Source organism: Semicossyphus pulcher, unplaced genomic scaffold, assembly GCF_022749685.1.
Source record: "Semicossyphus pulcher isolate SPU_LCO1_2020_fin unplaced genomic scaffold, fSemPul1.0.p SCAF_11, whole genome shotgun sequence".
In the NCBI taxonomy this organism is placed as follows: domain Eukaryota; kingdom Metazoa; phylum Chordata; class Actinopteri; order Labriformes; family Labridae; genus Semicossyphus; species Semicossyphus pulcher.
The window spans coordinates 26,377,741-26,391,965 of NW_027211615.1; the positions used below are offsets into that span (position 1 = coordinate 26,377,741).

General features: G+C 42.0%; 1 protein-coding gene across 3 annotated transcripts in view; it reads left to right on the forward strand.

The window, feature by feature from the left end:
* Nucleotides 1-14,225, forward strand: part of fam184ab (family with sequence similarity 184 member Ab) — a 183,257-nt gene that overhangs the window by 107,764 nt on the left and 61,268 nt on the right. For all 3 annotated transcript variants that reach the window (XM_069657630.1, XM_069657631.1, XM_069657632.1), the window contains exon 13: nt 10,193-10,343. In XM_069657630.1, the coding sequence (XP_069513731.1) occupies nt 10,193-10,343 (151 nt within the window). The remainder of the gene's footprint in view (nt 1-10,192; nt 10,344-14,225) is intronic.

A 14,225-nucleotide genomic window follows, 5' to 3' on the forward strand; every position in this document is an offset into this window, starting at 1 on the left:
AACAGCTCCTCATTCACAGCTGGTGAACATGCAGTTAAAAACTATAAAAGGGTTCACACAAAGTAAAAACATTCTTATAAGAAATGGTGTCCCAGTTACCCTGGATAATCCTCCCAACACATTGTCAATTCACAAGGACTATTTTTCAGTTAAAAGTTCCAATGAAAGCTGTTCCCAGTGACGGCTGTGGATTATCCCGAATAATTGGGACACTGTTTCTGCAAAGAGAATTCGCTGCTGAATTTTTTTAAAGCTATTTTCGTAATGCTGTACGCACCGTCGATGAAGCTCCAGTCAGATCAGTATAATGGTTTAACATCAAACACGTACGGTCCCCTGGCCAAAGAGGTAGAAAAGGCCACCCCTTGATCATAGCTGTGAGCTGCCTGTGGCATTTTGCAGGTCAGCTATGAGTGGACAATGCTTTTATTGGTTGGTAACTTCACCTAAATGTCAGTGTTTTTCACACTGTGGATCAAAAGAGCATGTCTCCTCCCGTCTGAAGCTTTCTGCCTCTGAAGTAAACAACGAGGGGGAACAAACTCCTCAATCACACTCAACACGATCGCAGACTTTAATGTTTAGTTGGGTATTCTCACCTCTGTATGCTTGTGCGTTTCTACAAGCATTTGTGAAAGCCCAAATTTATTAGAGCCCTCACCTCGTCGCTCCCCCACGTCTGTCCTCTACTCATCTTGCTGCCTGGCTGTGTGGCTGTCTCTGCAAGTGTCCATTAACAACCCACAATGCACTGTGTTTTGGTTTGCTTCCAATATAAGGTCCTACTTTACGTCCATGTATGTTCTCACCTGAATCGAACCGTACCGTGGTTCATTTGGAAACGGCCCAAGTCCCGTCTTTTTTGGCGGAGCATGGTCCGGTGGTTTGAATCCGTGTTCCCGCCTGTCCAAATGAACTGGACTTTCAGAGTAAGACCCTCAAGCTTTCATTTTATTAAGTTTATTGTCTTATTGGCTAGTTTAAAGTCTTTTTAAGTATGGTCTTATTAAGAGTACTCTTGAGATAAAGCAGCCTTTGCTTTAGGGCGTAGCTACCTTGTGATAGACAAGTCACTATAATGGCAACCTGAAAGAGCCTCACTCAATGTTCGGTTCTACCCAGAGAGAGCAGGCTGTTCACTTTCCTGGTAAAATGGCCAAAATATGCATCCTAATATCTCACTTGTTATGAGTTATGGATGCACTTGCCCTTGAAGCTAGCGTTAGCGTTAGCTTATATCTTCTCGTCAAACCTCTGGCTCTCCCCCAGCTCCACCCGCTCATCAAGTATGGCGTCCTGTTTAAGTCAACACAGATTTGATTTATGGGGTGCGACTCCTAAAGCCTGGTGATCTTTGTGTCTGCTCATCTCAAGCAGCTGCTTATTCTCAAACTGCACTTTTGTTTTATCTTTTAATGCTCCAGCTTTTTCTAAAGGTCACACTGGGTATTGTTTCATATTTTTAGTCTCTACTTACTCTCGCCTCTCAACTACACTCCACTTCTTCTATTACTTCACTCTCTTATCATGTGTATATGAGTGTGGCCAATGCTTTTTTTGCATAACATACCTGTACCTCATACCTTTAACACCTGTATCATCAAATCTAAAGCTTTTTTCTTAGGTTGCTTTTCCCAAATTCTCCATTTCAGTGTTGATTTTGATTTAAAAAAAAGCTAAATTCTCATTGGTTCTTAATGAAATGAGATATGTAATCATGTTGGTTTGATAAAGTCGCAGTGTCTAACTCAGTCTTCTGATCCGACAAAACTTTTTACCAACACTCGGTGCACGAACAACCCAGCAAAGCCCAGAAGCTCATAATTGAATCCAGATGCATGCCAAATCCCAAAATACCCATTCAAATAAATGGAGACCCCATCACCATCAGTGACTCTTTTAAATTCCCCGGAAGACACATTAGCACTAACCTAAAGTGGAAAACTAACACTGAGCACATCAGTGCAAAAGCTCAACAACAACAACATTACTTACTTGGACAGCTTAAAAAGAATTCCACATCAAGCATCCGCCTCTAACGGCAGCACAGACAGTCAAACCGGGAAAAAAGTACAGAAGACGTCAACAAGGAATATGAAGTCATCGGCAGTAACTCCCCTCGGTTGAATCTCTACATACAGTGAACTATCAGCGAGCATAGAAGATGATCTCCGACCCCTCACACCCTGCTCGTCACCTCTTCCAGAACCTTCCCATAGGGAGGCTCTGCAGGTTACTGTCCATTAACACTTTACAAACAGCTCTTTTTCCTCACCTATCAGGCCTCTGAACTCTATGCCCCTATCATATACTACTGACATTACTGGTGAGATTAATTACCATACACCGACTAGTTCTATCTATCTTTCTATCTGGCTGGCGTGATTGACTGGCGATCAGTCCACGGTGTGCCACACCTCTCGCCCAATTGGGATTGACTCCAGCCCCCTGTGACCCTGAACAGCATAAGCGGTATAGATAATGGATGGAAGGACCTAATAAAACGTTATGGGGTTACCAAAGTTTAATGGCAGTGCATCCAGTCGTTGATATTTCAGTCGGAACCAAAGCGGTGGCCAAATCGACCAACCATTATCGCTAAAGCTATTGTTTCTAAAAACTATTACACAAATGTATCAGTACACAACAACTGACTGGATCAAGAGGAACAGAAAACAAGTCCTGACATGCTCCACAATGACTCGGTCATAGTCGAGTGTCACTCTCTGAGCTTTAGTCTTCGGATCCGCTGAACCTTCTCTGTTCATTTGGTAAGCCTGAGAGCTCTTTGCCTGATTATACTATCACAGAGACACCGTCTGTTTCCACTGTGAAGCAGGGATTAAAGGCTGCCTCCTTAATTCAGACGGCTCACTAACCACAGTGTACTCACCCCGACCGCCAAATGAATAGATGTTCTCCTGAGAATAAAGGGCTCTGCGCCGAAAGACAAAGGAAGGTGACTGAAAGGTAATGAAGAGGAGGCTGAGAGGAGGGGAAGAGTGACAGACAAGACAAGAGCTCTGTATGAACACCCTGGTTCATCATGTTTTGTTCCTCCTCTACTCTCCAGATCCACTCTTATTATGACTCTGAGATTCATTAGAGATTTAACTGAATTGGCCACAGTCAGCTTGTCAGCGCGGCAGATGGAAAATTAGAACGAGCGTTTTCTAATCTGTGTTTGATGCAGCCATTTTCAGTCATTAATGTCACAATATCATTTCTATCACTGCGTGTAATAATGTTTCCTTTTGCGTTTGTTTTGTGTCACTTTCTATTTAAGACACTTTAAAATATTCGACGCCACAGGCTCGTCTGGAAAATCTTTTTCTACAGCCTGAGCTGTGAAAAAATACGAGGTTCACAGCAGTTGAAATCAGCTCTACATGATTAGTGAAGTATGTTCCTGTTGGGTCGTGTTCACAAATACTTGGCTGAAAAAAGCTGCCTACATCGAGGGAGGTATTAAAAGAAAATTTACAGCCTGGAGAGAGGCTGCTGACAGATTTAGGTTGTGATGATTCCCCTGATAGGAGGAAAAGGACGCTTGAGGTTCCTAAACTGCTTCACGGTATTTTAACATCAGCTCTTTCATAATTTGATGTTGGACTTGACACTTATTGGCCTTCTATTTTTGTTGTGCTCGTCAGAACTCTCTCCTCAGAGACTCTGAAAGGAGAGGATCATGAGGCCAATATATACCGTTAATAACACTCATGTTCATACAGACAGATAGACAGAATAAAAGACAGAACGATAGATAGATTAACAGGCAGAAGGAGCTGAACCTAACCAGCATGTCTTTGGGCTGTGGGAGGAAGCCGGAGTACCCCGAGAGAACCCATGCATGCACTGGGGAGAACATGAAAACTCCACACAGAAAGGCCCACTATGTCTGAACCAGGATTCGAACCTTCTAGCTGTGAGGCAACAGCGCTAACCACTGCATCACTGTGCAGCCCCCAAACTTTGGTTTATTGCCAAATACCTTAAAACTTACATGTCAGTCAGCTTTTGTTTTGTGCTAATTAGCCAATTTTAGCAATACTAGAATAAGATAAATAAGTTTAGCGTTATCAGCTAAACAACATCATGTAAGTATAGTCATTGTTACCAGGTTAGTATGCTAATGTTAGCATTTACCTCAAAGCACTGTTGTCTTGTAAAAATGGAGTAACAATGTAAAAATTTAAATTCCCACTTGCTTTGAATCGACATGTCTTAGTGTTCATGAATTTAGCATGACTTCAAAAATCCAAATAAGATTAAAAAGCTTCATAAAGTCAGTTCTGTAGTAAAAAACGTTGTTATGTTAGCTTGTTGTTGTGTTAGCATGCTTACAAGCTAAACTAAAATTGTACATGCATTTTAACATAATGCCATTATGCAAAAATCAACTTGTTAGCATTGTTGTGAGCATATTAGCATGTTGACGTTAGTGTTAGCTCAAAGCACTGTTGTGTACAGAGGCACAAAGCTGCTTGTATGTCTGCAGAATCTTAGTGTTGTAGAAATGTAGTAGTAACAATGTAAATATCAAGAGCCAATTTTAGCAATAGTAGAATAAGATAAATAAGGTTAGCTTTATCAGCTAAACAACATCATGTTAACATAGTCATTGTTACCATGTTACTTTGCTAATGTTAGCATTTACATCAAAGCACTGTTGTAGTCTTGTAAAAATGGAGCAGTAACAATGTAAAAAATTAAATTCCCCCTTGCTTTGGTTCAACATGACTCAGCATTACATGGATTTAGCATGACTTAACTTGTTAAACACATTAAATAAGATTAAAAAGCTTCATAAAGTCAGTTCTTTGGTAAAGAAAAAAATCTAATGTTAGCTTGTTGCCGTGTTAGCATGCTTACAAGCTAAATTTAAATGCTGAACAATGTAAACATTATGCCTGCTAAACATCAGCTTGTTAGCATTGTTATTGTGAGCATATTAGCATGGTGACATTAGCGTTTAGCTCAAAGCACTGCTGTGTACAGAGGCACAAAGCTGCTTGTATGTAAATATCAAGATTTACCCTTGCTTTGATTCAACATGACTCAGCATGAATTTAGCATGATTTGACTTCTTCAACACATTAAATAAGATTCATAAAGTCAGATCTGTCATAAAAAATATTCTAATGTTAGCTTGATGACGTGTTAGCATGCTTACAAGCAAAATTTTATGTTGAACAATGTAAACATGCCTGCTAAACATTAGCTTGTTAGTGTTGTCATCTAAGCATCTTAGCATGGGGATGTTAGTGTTTAGCTTAAAGCACTGTTGTGTACAGAGGCACAGAGCTGGCTGTATGTCTGCAGAGTCTCAGTCTTGTTAAAATGTGTAACTGTAGTAAGAATATAAATATCAAGATTTCCCCTCGCTTTGATTCAACATGACGTGAATTTAGCATGACTTGAATTATTAAACACATTAAATACGATTAAAAAAGCTTCAAGTCAGTTCTGTCGTAAAAAAAGTTATGTAACCTTGTATACATTATGCTTGCTAAACATCAGCTTGTTAGCGTTGTTATCTAAGCATATTAGCATGGTGACGTTAGCATTTAGGTCAATTGTTTCTTCACTGAGCCTCGTTCTACTCGACCTCTCAGCATACAACATGTACACAATTTGACAGGAAAGTTTACTGGTGCAAATTAGATGCTACAATCCAGAACAAACAACAAAAGTCTGACAAATTCCATGAACCTTATGACCCATGAGATGTAAAACATTTCATTACAGGCCCGTCTTTGTTGGGTTGCTGTACCCAGAGAGGGTTTTACAAGTGGGAGATTACATTGCAAATAGTGTTGGGGATTGAAATTCAGGTCCTCTAGGAGAGCGGCACTGTGGATCCTTCAAGGTGAAGCATTGACTTACCCTCCTGGTACACGCTCGGTTCATGCAGCTTAAAATTTACATCGGCTTATGCATGAGCAGCCTGCAGCAGGTTTTGTGTACAGTACTGTGATATTTACATTTGGGAATATGTGTGTAAACTCTGTGATATGACATTGACAAGGTAAATAGCATAAGGACAGCTAATGTTTAATTACCCTCATTACCACGTACAGAGGTTCTAATCCTGTCTGAGTGTTTGTGGATGGCTTTAATCAGAACTCTCTTTTAACAGACATTGCTCTACACATTATTCTCTGGTCCTTCTTTCATATAGCCATGGCCTCTGTCATTAGCATCTAAGGAAAACAGTACAAGTCCTTGGTCTGAATATTTTAACAATACATTCTTTGTTCAACTGTTTTGCCATTAAAACATGAACATGCAAGGCTTAAAAGTTCATCGCTGACCTTGGAAATAGTCAAAGGAAATACAAACCTCACAAAGGATTGACAACATTGACAAAATATTCTCTGAAGAAGAACATGAGAAATTACTTTTTTGTGATAAACCGCACATGCAGCAGGCAGGCGTGACTGAAGGTTGTGTTAATAATTGTTGAAAAAGAGGAAATCAGACGAGCTGAACACAGTTATTTTCAAAGATTCAAGTATTACCAGGTAGTCAGGCTGGGCGATATGGCCAAAATCACAATATATCATGTTCTCTGGTGTTTTAACAAATAATTAGTCTATATGAAATAACCACATGGTTAAGCCTATTTTTGTGTGTGAATTTATTACTTGACAAATAAAAAGTACTGATTTTCAGTTTTCACTTGGGCTCTTTTTCCTGCACATTAATGTCCTGGTTCACTCCTACATGCAAAGATTAAATGGTAAATAATATATGTATACAATATATATTGTCATATTGCCCAGTATGGACTTGATTAGAATAATTTCCTGGATAAGAACGGCTCCTAATCAAAATGTCAACAACATTTAGTTCTGACCAAGTAATCTGATTGGACAAGAGGCATTCCATGAGTGCTGATATAGAGAACAACATCACTGGGACTTTTCACTCTGTGTATCACTCCGCCTCAGCCAGGTGTTCTGAATACTGTTAATTAACATCACAGCAGAACGTGTATGTCTACATTGATCAATCTGGTACCTCTGGTTGCTTGGCAACAAAAGTCACGTTTCAGTTAAGTTGTGGAACTAGTTGAGTTGGTGGAGCAAAAAGTAATCTGTTGATTGTTATTATTATTGTTTACTACTATTTAGCATCGTACCTATGACCAAATCAGCCGTGATGATATTCAGGACAACATCACGACCTAGAGTGTGATATTGCTTAAATATATTGATCAAACAAGAAGAGTGTTTTTCATGGCATTTGGAGCGAGCACCCAGCCCAGCCAAAATGTTTACCATCGTGCAAAAGAGTTCATGCTAAGGGGAGCTAGATGCAGTCCAAAGCAAGGCAGGAAATAAAATATGTGTGACTAAAAACGCACTCCTACACAGAGCTGCCTCCACGCCTGTACATCCCAGCCTCCTGCGCCCAAATTAGTTTGAAAGAATTACAATTTCATATCCCGTAACATCACAAACAACCAAAGATTAGCTCTGTCTGAGCATTTACCATGCACACCTTTATGGCTGCGTCATCATTCTGTCCAAGATTAATGACACGAGGATGAATAGAGGCTGTAAAAATGAGAATATTTAACTAATCTTCAGTTCTAATAGAGGACAAGAAAAAATGTAGAAATCAAACACTATTAATCATCATAGTTAAGTCCTTTTTTAAAGGGGAAGTAATGTAAGTATAGGTAGCCCTAGTTTACTGCCTGTTGGACAGTGGAATGTCATCCAACTTTCTGCGTAGGATTGTGGACTTATAAGTCTGATTAGCTAAGGATTCCAAATGTTATCTCATGCAAAAATACATGATAAACATCTCGCTCTTTGTACCCGCTGTCAAATACGGCCTGAAAAATCTACCAAGACGTTTTGAAATGTGAGTCTGGAAAAATTGTGGAATTCTGAAATAGAAAATGTGTACAAATCCTGTTTTACAACCTGGAATCTCTGTGTAATTAAAGTGTAAACAGTGGTTTAAATCACAGTTAGGAGGATGCAAAGCATACCGAAGTCCATATGCATGAGCAAACACACACACATTCTCCTAACATGAGCATGTGTGTCTTATATCTCCCCGCGCAGGCAGCAGAATCCAATTATCCCACATTTTATCAGGATACTTCTTCCATCTCTGACAGTTCCTTCAGCCCTCCATTCATCCACCTCTTCTTTCCTTTACCTCTCTCCATCTGCCCTCATCTCTCTTCCTGCCCAGCAGATGCTATAGAACAGCACTTATTAGGCTGACAAGAGCTCTTTGAAGCCCAGGGCTTTTGTGTGTGTGTGTGTTTGTGTGCTGGTGTGTATTCATGTGTGCAAGCGGGGAAGACAGAGAGCGCATACGTCCACGTCTCCATGCTCCATACTGAACAAGGACTTGAGTGATGACACGTGTCAAAAGCGCTGCATGATGAACGTGACTTTCTGGTGTGTTCAGTCTGTGTGTGTGTGTGTGTGTGTGTGTGTGTGTGTGTGTGTGTGTGTGTGTGTGTGTGTGTGTGTGTGTGTGTGCTGACGAGAGAGAGCCTTCAGTCTGACACTCTGGCTCTCAAAGTGACAAAAAAAGTGTTTCCTCGATACTTCATTTAATAGCTGCCATCTCGACTCCCACACAGCTATTACATTGGCCGCACACACAAAAGGCGCACACACAAACCAAGCCACACAAACAGCTGTTAGCAGCAGTGTTAAAGAGTGATGGCCGCTCAATAGATGCAGTGTTGAGGACTGACAAAGCACTATGTATTGTTCCCATACTTCACCTTTGTTGCAAAGTTTTGGCTTCCTCCTCTTCGACCACACGTTGTTGTTTTGCGTGTAAACAACACAAAACAGCAATGTGAACAAAAACAGGCGTACAAAAGGTGCTCAAAGAAGCATGCTCAGTTTTTGTTGACAAAAATCCTATTAACTGATTTTCCAAAAGGAAACCTCACCTCGCCTTTCACATTGATTCTCATCTGCCTCACAGCCAGAGGTTTGGATTCATCCCTGCAAAGTACAAAAGTCAACCTGCAGAGGTTTGAAACTTTATTAAAATAGGTCATTCTGCAGGTCTTGACATTGTTTTATGGTAATTCAGTCAGAAGAAAAGTTTGAGGAGCTTTCAAAGGTTTTCATAAAACAAGTTGGCAACTTTTAAAGGGGCTGGAAATGTCTTCACTGCTGGGTTTGAGCACCTTATTAGATATACTGACAGAGAGGAACAATGCTGCGTCAGCAGAGTCTGTGTCAGGCTCCTTCTAGACTATTAATTAAAGATGCAACAATAAATATTTAAATATTAATAATGGAGCAATTTGCCTTATGCCTTCATTACCTCCCGCCTGGACTGCTGCAATGGAGTCCTGTCCGGGATACTCTGCAAATCCCTGCACAGGCTCCAAGGCAAGTTATTATAAAGCACCCTTCATACATAGAGCAGTTCAGAGCGCAGTTAAAAACAGAGCAATAAAAACAGTAAAAGAAAAGCAAAATATAGCATTAAGATATAAAAAGGGTTCGGTCAGAACAATGCAACAGTATGCTGAATTATAGTTCCCTGAACTTTAATTAGAACTCGTCAGTTATACTTTCCTTAGTATTATTATTCTTTTCCTCCTGGGTCGCAGACCCTGGAGTCCCAGACTCCTGCTGCTGCAACATTCAATATTCCATTATATTTTAAAGATAGATCAATTAGAAATAATTAAATATTGATAAGGTAACCGATTAAAATATAGCTCAATTAAAATCATTTGAAAGGTAATAGAGCCGCACCAAGCCCTGGCAACACATCACCCCTACCCTCATCCACCTTCACCAGCTCCCAGTCAGGTCCAGCATCTCCTCTAAAATCCTCCTTCTCACCTACAAATCCCTCCATGCCCTGACCCCACAGCACCTTTCTGACCTCCTCCACCCCTGTACCCCGTCCTGTAATCTGCGGTCCTCAGACACACAGGCCTGCTCACCATTCCCCACACACCCGCCTGCAGACTTTTTGTTTGAACAAAGCCACCTTGGGTTTCTTGAAAGGCACTATATAAATCTAAGTTATTATTATTATTATTTATGTAATTTGAAAAGAGTTGTTCTAAAGTACCGGCACTGACCTTTGCTTCCTTTGCTTTCGGCTTTTTGGGAACGTTGACAACAGCATTAGCCGAGTACCTGAAACATAATCCTAAATACCTTTGTGTCTTGACATGTAGGCAGGAGTGTAAGAAGCTACGTGAGGAGCTGAGAGAGGACCACGAGGAGGACAAGGCCGCAGCGCTGGCTCAGCTCACACAGAGCAAGGAGCAGGAACTGAGCAGCGCCAGGGAGAGCTGGCAGAGGAAGGTGGAGGATCTACTGGAACAGGTACAAGTATCGCCAATCGATCTGTCCACAACTGTTTGTGCATGTGTATTTAATGCATAGGCACTGAGCAGCCTCCTTCCTGGTCTTAATGTGTTTTTAATGATGTGGCGAGGACTGTAATCACACCATGATTAAGTGTTTTTTAGATTATATCCCCTTTACAAAACTCTTGAAGGAAAAACACAAGGAACAAAGCAGATGATCAAAACGTTCGGTTCAAAAAGAACAAACTGAGAGAGGTAATCATTAGTCCTTGATGTAGAGGACCTTAAGCGTAAGTACCCCCATTTACTGGTTAAAGATGGCTTTAATCTCCAACTTGGGCTGCAGATCTCTCTGAACACAAAATACCAGATGCCTTGTAGTGGAGTGGCTGTAATTATACCAGCAGTAAAAAAAATCAATAGGGAGGGAGAGAGCTGATGAGAAAGGCAATAAGAGCGACTGCATCCCGTCGCAGCTTTCGTCGCCCCCGTCAGACCTCCTGTCTGCGCCAGACTGACTTATTCCTTCCTCGCGCTGGTGGACAAACTCACTCACACATTCATTCTGCGACGCCGTGCCGAATACACCCGAGAGCAGGCTGCTGTTGCTAATGACCGCCCGGTAATATTAATGTAGCGTGACTAAGCTCTCCCGTGGTCATCATACACGCAGACAAACCTTGTCAATGGCTTTATTTATGTTCGTGCTGTGTGCATCAGCTGCTGGATGCTGTCATTCCCCTGCTGTCCATCAGTTCCCATCCAGTGATTAAAGTGTCCGCTTCACGCCCCGCATCTTTATTCTTTCACTTTAACGTCAGACGAGAGCAGCGGTCAGTCTGATGATGGACACGCCGACAGTGAGGGTGCTGTTTGGAAATCAAGCTGTGGTGCAGACTCTGTTCTAATGCGCTGTGTTTAAACAGAATATTAAGTCAGTGCCAGCGATGCCCTGATGTGTGGGCAGGTAGAACTTCTACAAAACATGATTCACTCTTAATCACACAACAGATGGTGCACAGGATGTTTGCAAACGCTTTTCATACACATAACATACTTTGCTGCGAAAAAAAGGGTACTTTATTTATTCCTGAGGGGGAATTAGATTCTTTTAGCAGCAACATTAACGATAAAACAACGTTTTAATTCTGCCTGAATGCTCGATGATTCCCTAAAAAAGCTTCACGTAATGCTACAATATTAACTCGGCATGACATTAGTTATGAACTTATAAACAATATGCAAATAAAGACTAGAAAGTCGCAGAAACTCAAGCCAATGAACAGAAGTTAAACAACTCTCACAACTCTCAGCCAGCATTTTTCTGGACTTAAAGCTCCTTTGAGGAGTTTTTCGCTGTTTATGAAACAGACAGAAATTCATTCTGATGTCTCTATATGACCTACAAAAGAAAACCAGACCATCAGCGACAAGATTGATTATTTCTTCATAGTTATTTTTAATGCCTGAATCTGCTGGCGGAGGGCAGGTGTCAGACGAAGCGATTAACTGCACGCTGCCTTTGTTTACATTTTCCAGGGCAAACATTTAAAGTGAGTGATACATATGACTGTGAAAGAAAGCAGGATGAGATTTTTTGTCAGAATCAACCACTTCAGCATGTACAGGACAAAATCAACAAAGAGATCAGAGGTACAGCTTTGTCCACAGGGGGCGACACCAAACACGCCGAAAATACACTCGCGACCAAAGTCGACGCTTACAGAGAGTAACATAAACATCAGTGCAAAACGAACTTACATATTCAGGGACGCACACACGATAAAAAGAGTCCGTCGGCGATCACTGCTGTCTCTGTAGTAGGTCCAGTAAACAAGTCCGGGCATGCCTCCCTCACTGCCGCTGCATTCAGGTGCGCTCAGACACGTGACCTTTTGTACAATGCCTTTTCTTTCAAGCGTGAAGAAGAGTGCGAGATGTCCACAGTATGGCCGTTTTTGGCCGCTACAGTAAGAGTAGGCATGATATCAATTCCACTACAGGGGAGACTTGATGTTCTCTGCAATTAGGTGGAAAAAAAACATCTGTATTGGCGAAAATGGTTGGAAAATATTGGCATATTGGCATATCGGCATATCGGCATATCAGATATCGGCAAAAAATCCAGTATCGTGCATCCCTAATATAAAGATACATTCCAGTATAAGCAGATGATAGTTAGTCCAGTTCAGTGGCTGTAGGTTTGGCACGTACAGATGTGTTGGAGATCCTTATTGCAGCAGATAAGAAAGACCTGCTGTATCTTTCTTTGGAACAGCGGGGGTGGAGGAGTCTGTGCTCCTCAGATTATCCAACATGTTATGGAGAGGCTGGGGGACATAACAGTGAACAGTTTCTCCAATATGGCCTACACCACCTCTTTCAGTCGGACGAGCTGCAGGCCCACAGCAGCCTCCTTTATAAGTTTGTTCTGTCTGTTGGTGTTCTGTCTGTTGGTGTTCTTCGCTGTGATGCCTGCACCCCGACGCACAGCAAAGAAGATTGTGCTCACAACAACAGTCTGGTGAAACATGAGGACATTTTGCTGCAGACGTTAAATTACCTGAGCCTCCTCGGGAAGCAAAGCCAGCTCAGGGCCTCAGCGTCCGTGTTGGTGGACCACTCCACTCTGTCATCCACTTGTACACCCAGGTACCTGTAGGACCTGAGGAAAAATGAGAGCCTGACCGTCACCAAACTGCAACCAAAGCTTTCAAAGAGCATTCGGCACATTTACTCGTATGTTGTGGGAGAGTTTCAAAGTTCTGGAAGAGGCTTTCAGAGATGCTATTAAGCAATCTGTCCAGATCCATTCCTCACCTGCCAGAAGCTCTGTCACTTAACGACAGCTCCGACTTGGAAGTCTTGTTTTCTCCCGCTAGCCGGCCTAACAGCTGCCAAGAGACCAATAGCCTGTAGATGGAAAGCTCATTGTTCTGTCCACATCCAAAGATGGCTTCTTGACTTCGTGGCAAGCTTTTAAAACTGGGCTGCCAACATGCACCAGGCAAAAACAAGAGAATGTTTAATTCTGGAAACTACAATAACATCCTTAATATATCTGCTCATGCGTTTCAGGATGAGTCAGATGGGAGGGAGCCTAATGGAGGGATATGGGAGTGAGGCTGGGGCTGGGATGTGGGGGAACAGATGCCCTTATTTTCTCTATTTTCATTCTTTCATTTATTTGTTTTATTCTGTTATGTTTTAATCGATGGATTCATGGATATTTGTGATCCATCAACTCGTAACTAAAGTCCATCCATTATCCATACCAGGATAGGGTCAGGGTCAGGGTCGCAGGAGGCTGGAGCCCATCCCAGCTGTCATTGGGCGAGAGGCGGGGTTACACCCTAGACTGATCGCCAGTCAATCACAGGGCCAACACACAGAGACAGACAACCTTTCACGCTCACACCTACGAGCAATTTTAGAGTCACCAATGAACCTAACGAGCATGTATTCGGACTGAGGGAGGAAGCCGGAGTCCCCGGAGGGAACCCATGCACGGATGGGGAGAACAGGCAAACAAAAGGCCCTCTTCATCGGGACTCGAACCACGAACCCTTTAGCAGTGAGGCAACTGCGCTAACCACTGCCCGGGCCCTACAGATGGGAGGACATAAGGACAGAAACAGAGCAGGGGTGGGCGGGAGGGGTGCAGAATGAGAGAGTGAAAGAGGAGCAGAGGGGTAGGTCTGTAAATCTTAGAGCACGTCAAACACAGACTTGCTGTAACATGAGTATGTATGAGGATGTTGTTGGTTCCATTTGTGCAAAGTTAATACAGGAAAGAAGCAGAACCTCTGGAAAGGATCTAAAATGAAGGGGTTGAGTTTTTGTTATGATACCCTCAGTAGGATAATACAGCTTCACTAATAAACACTTTCATATTAAC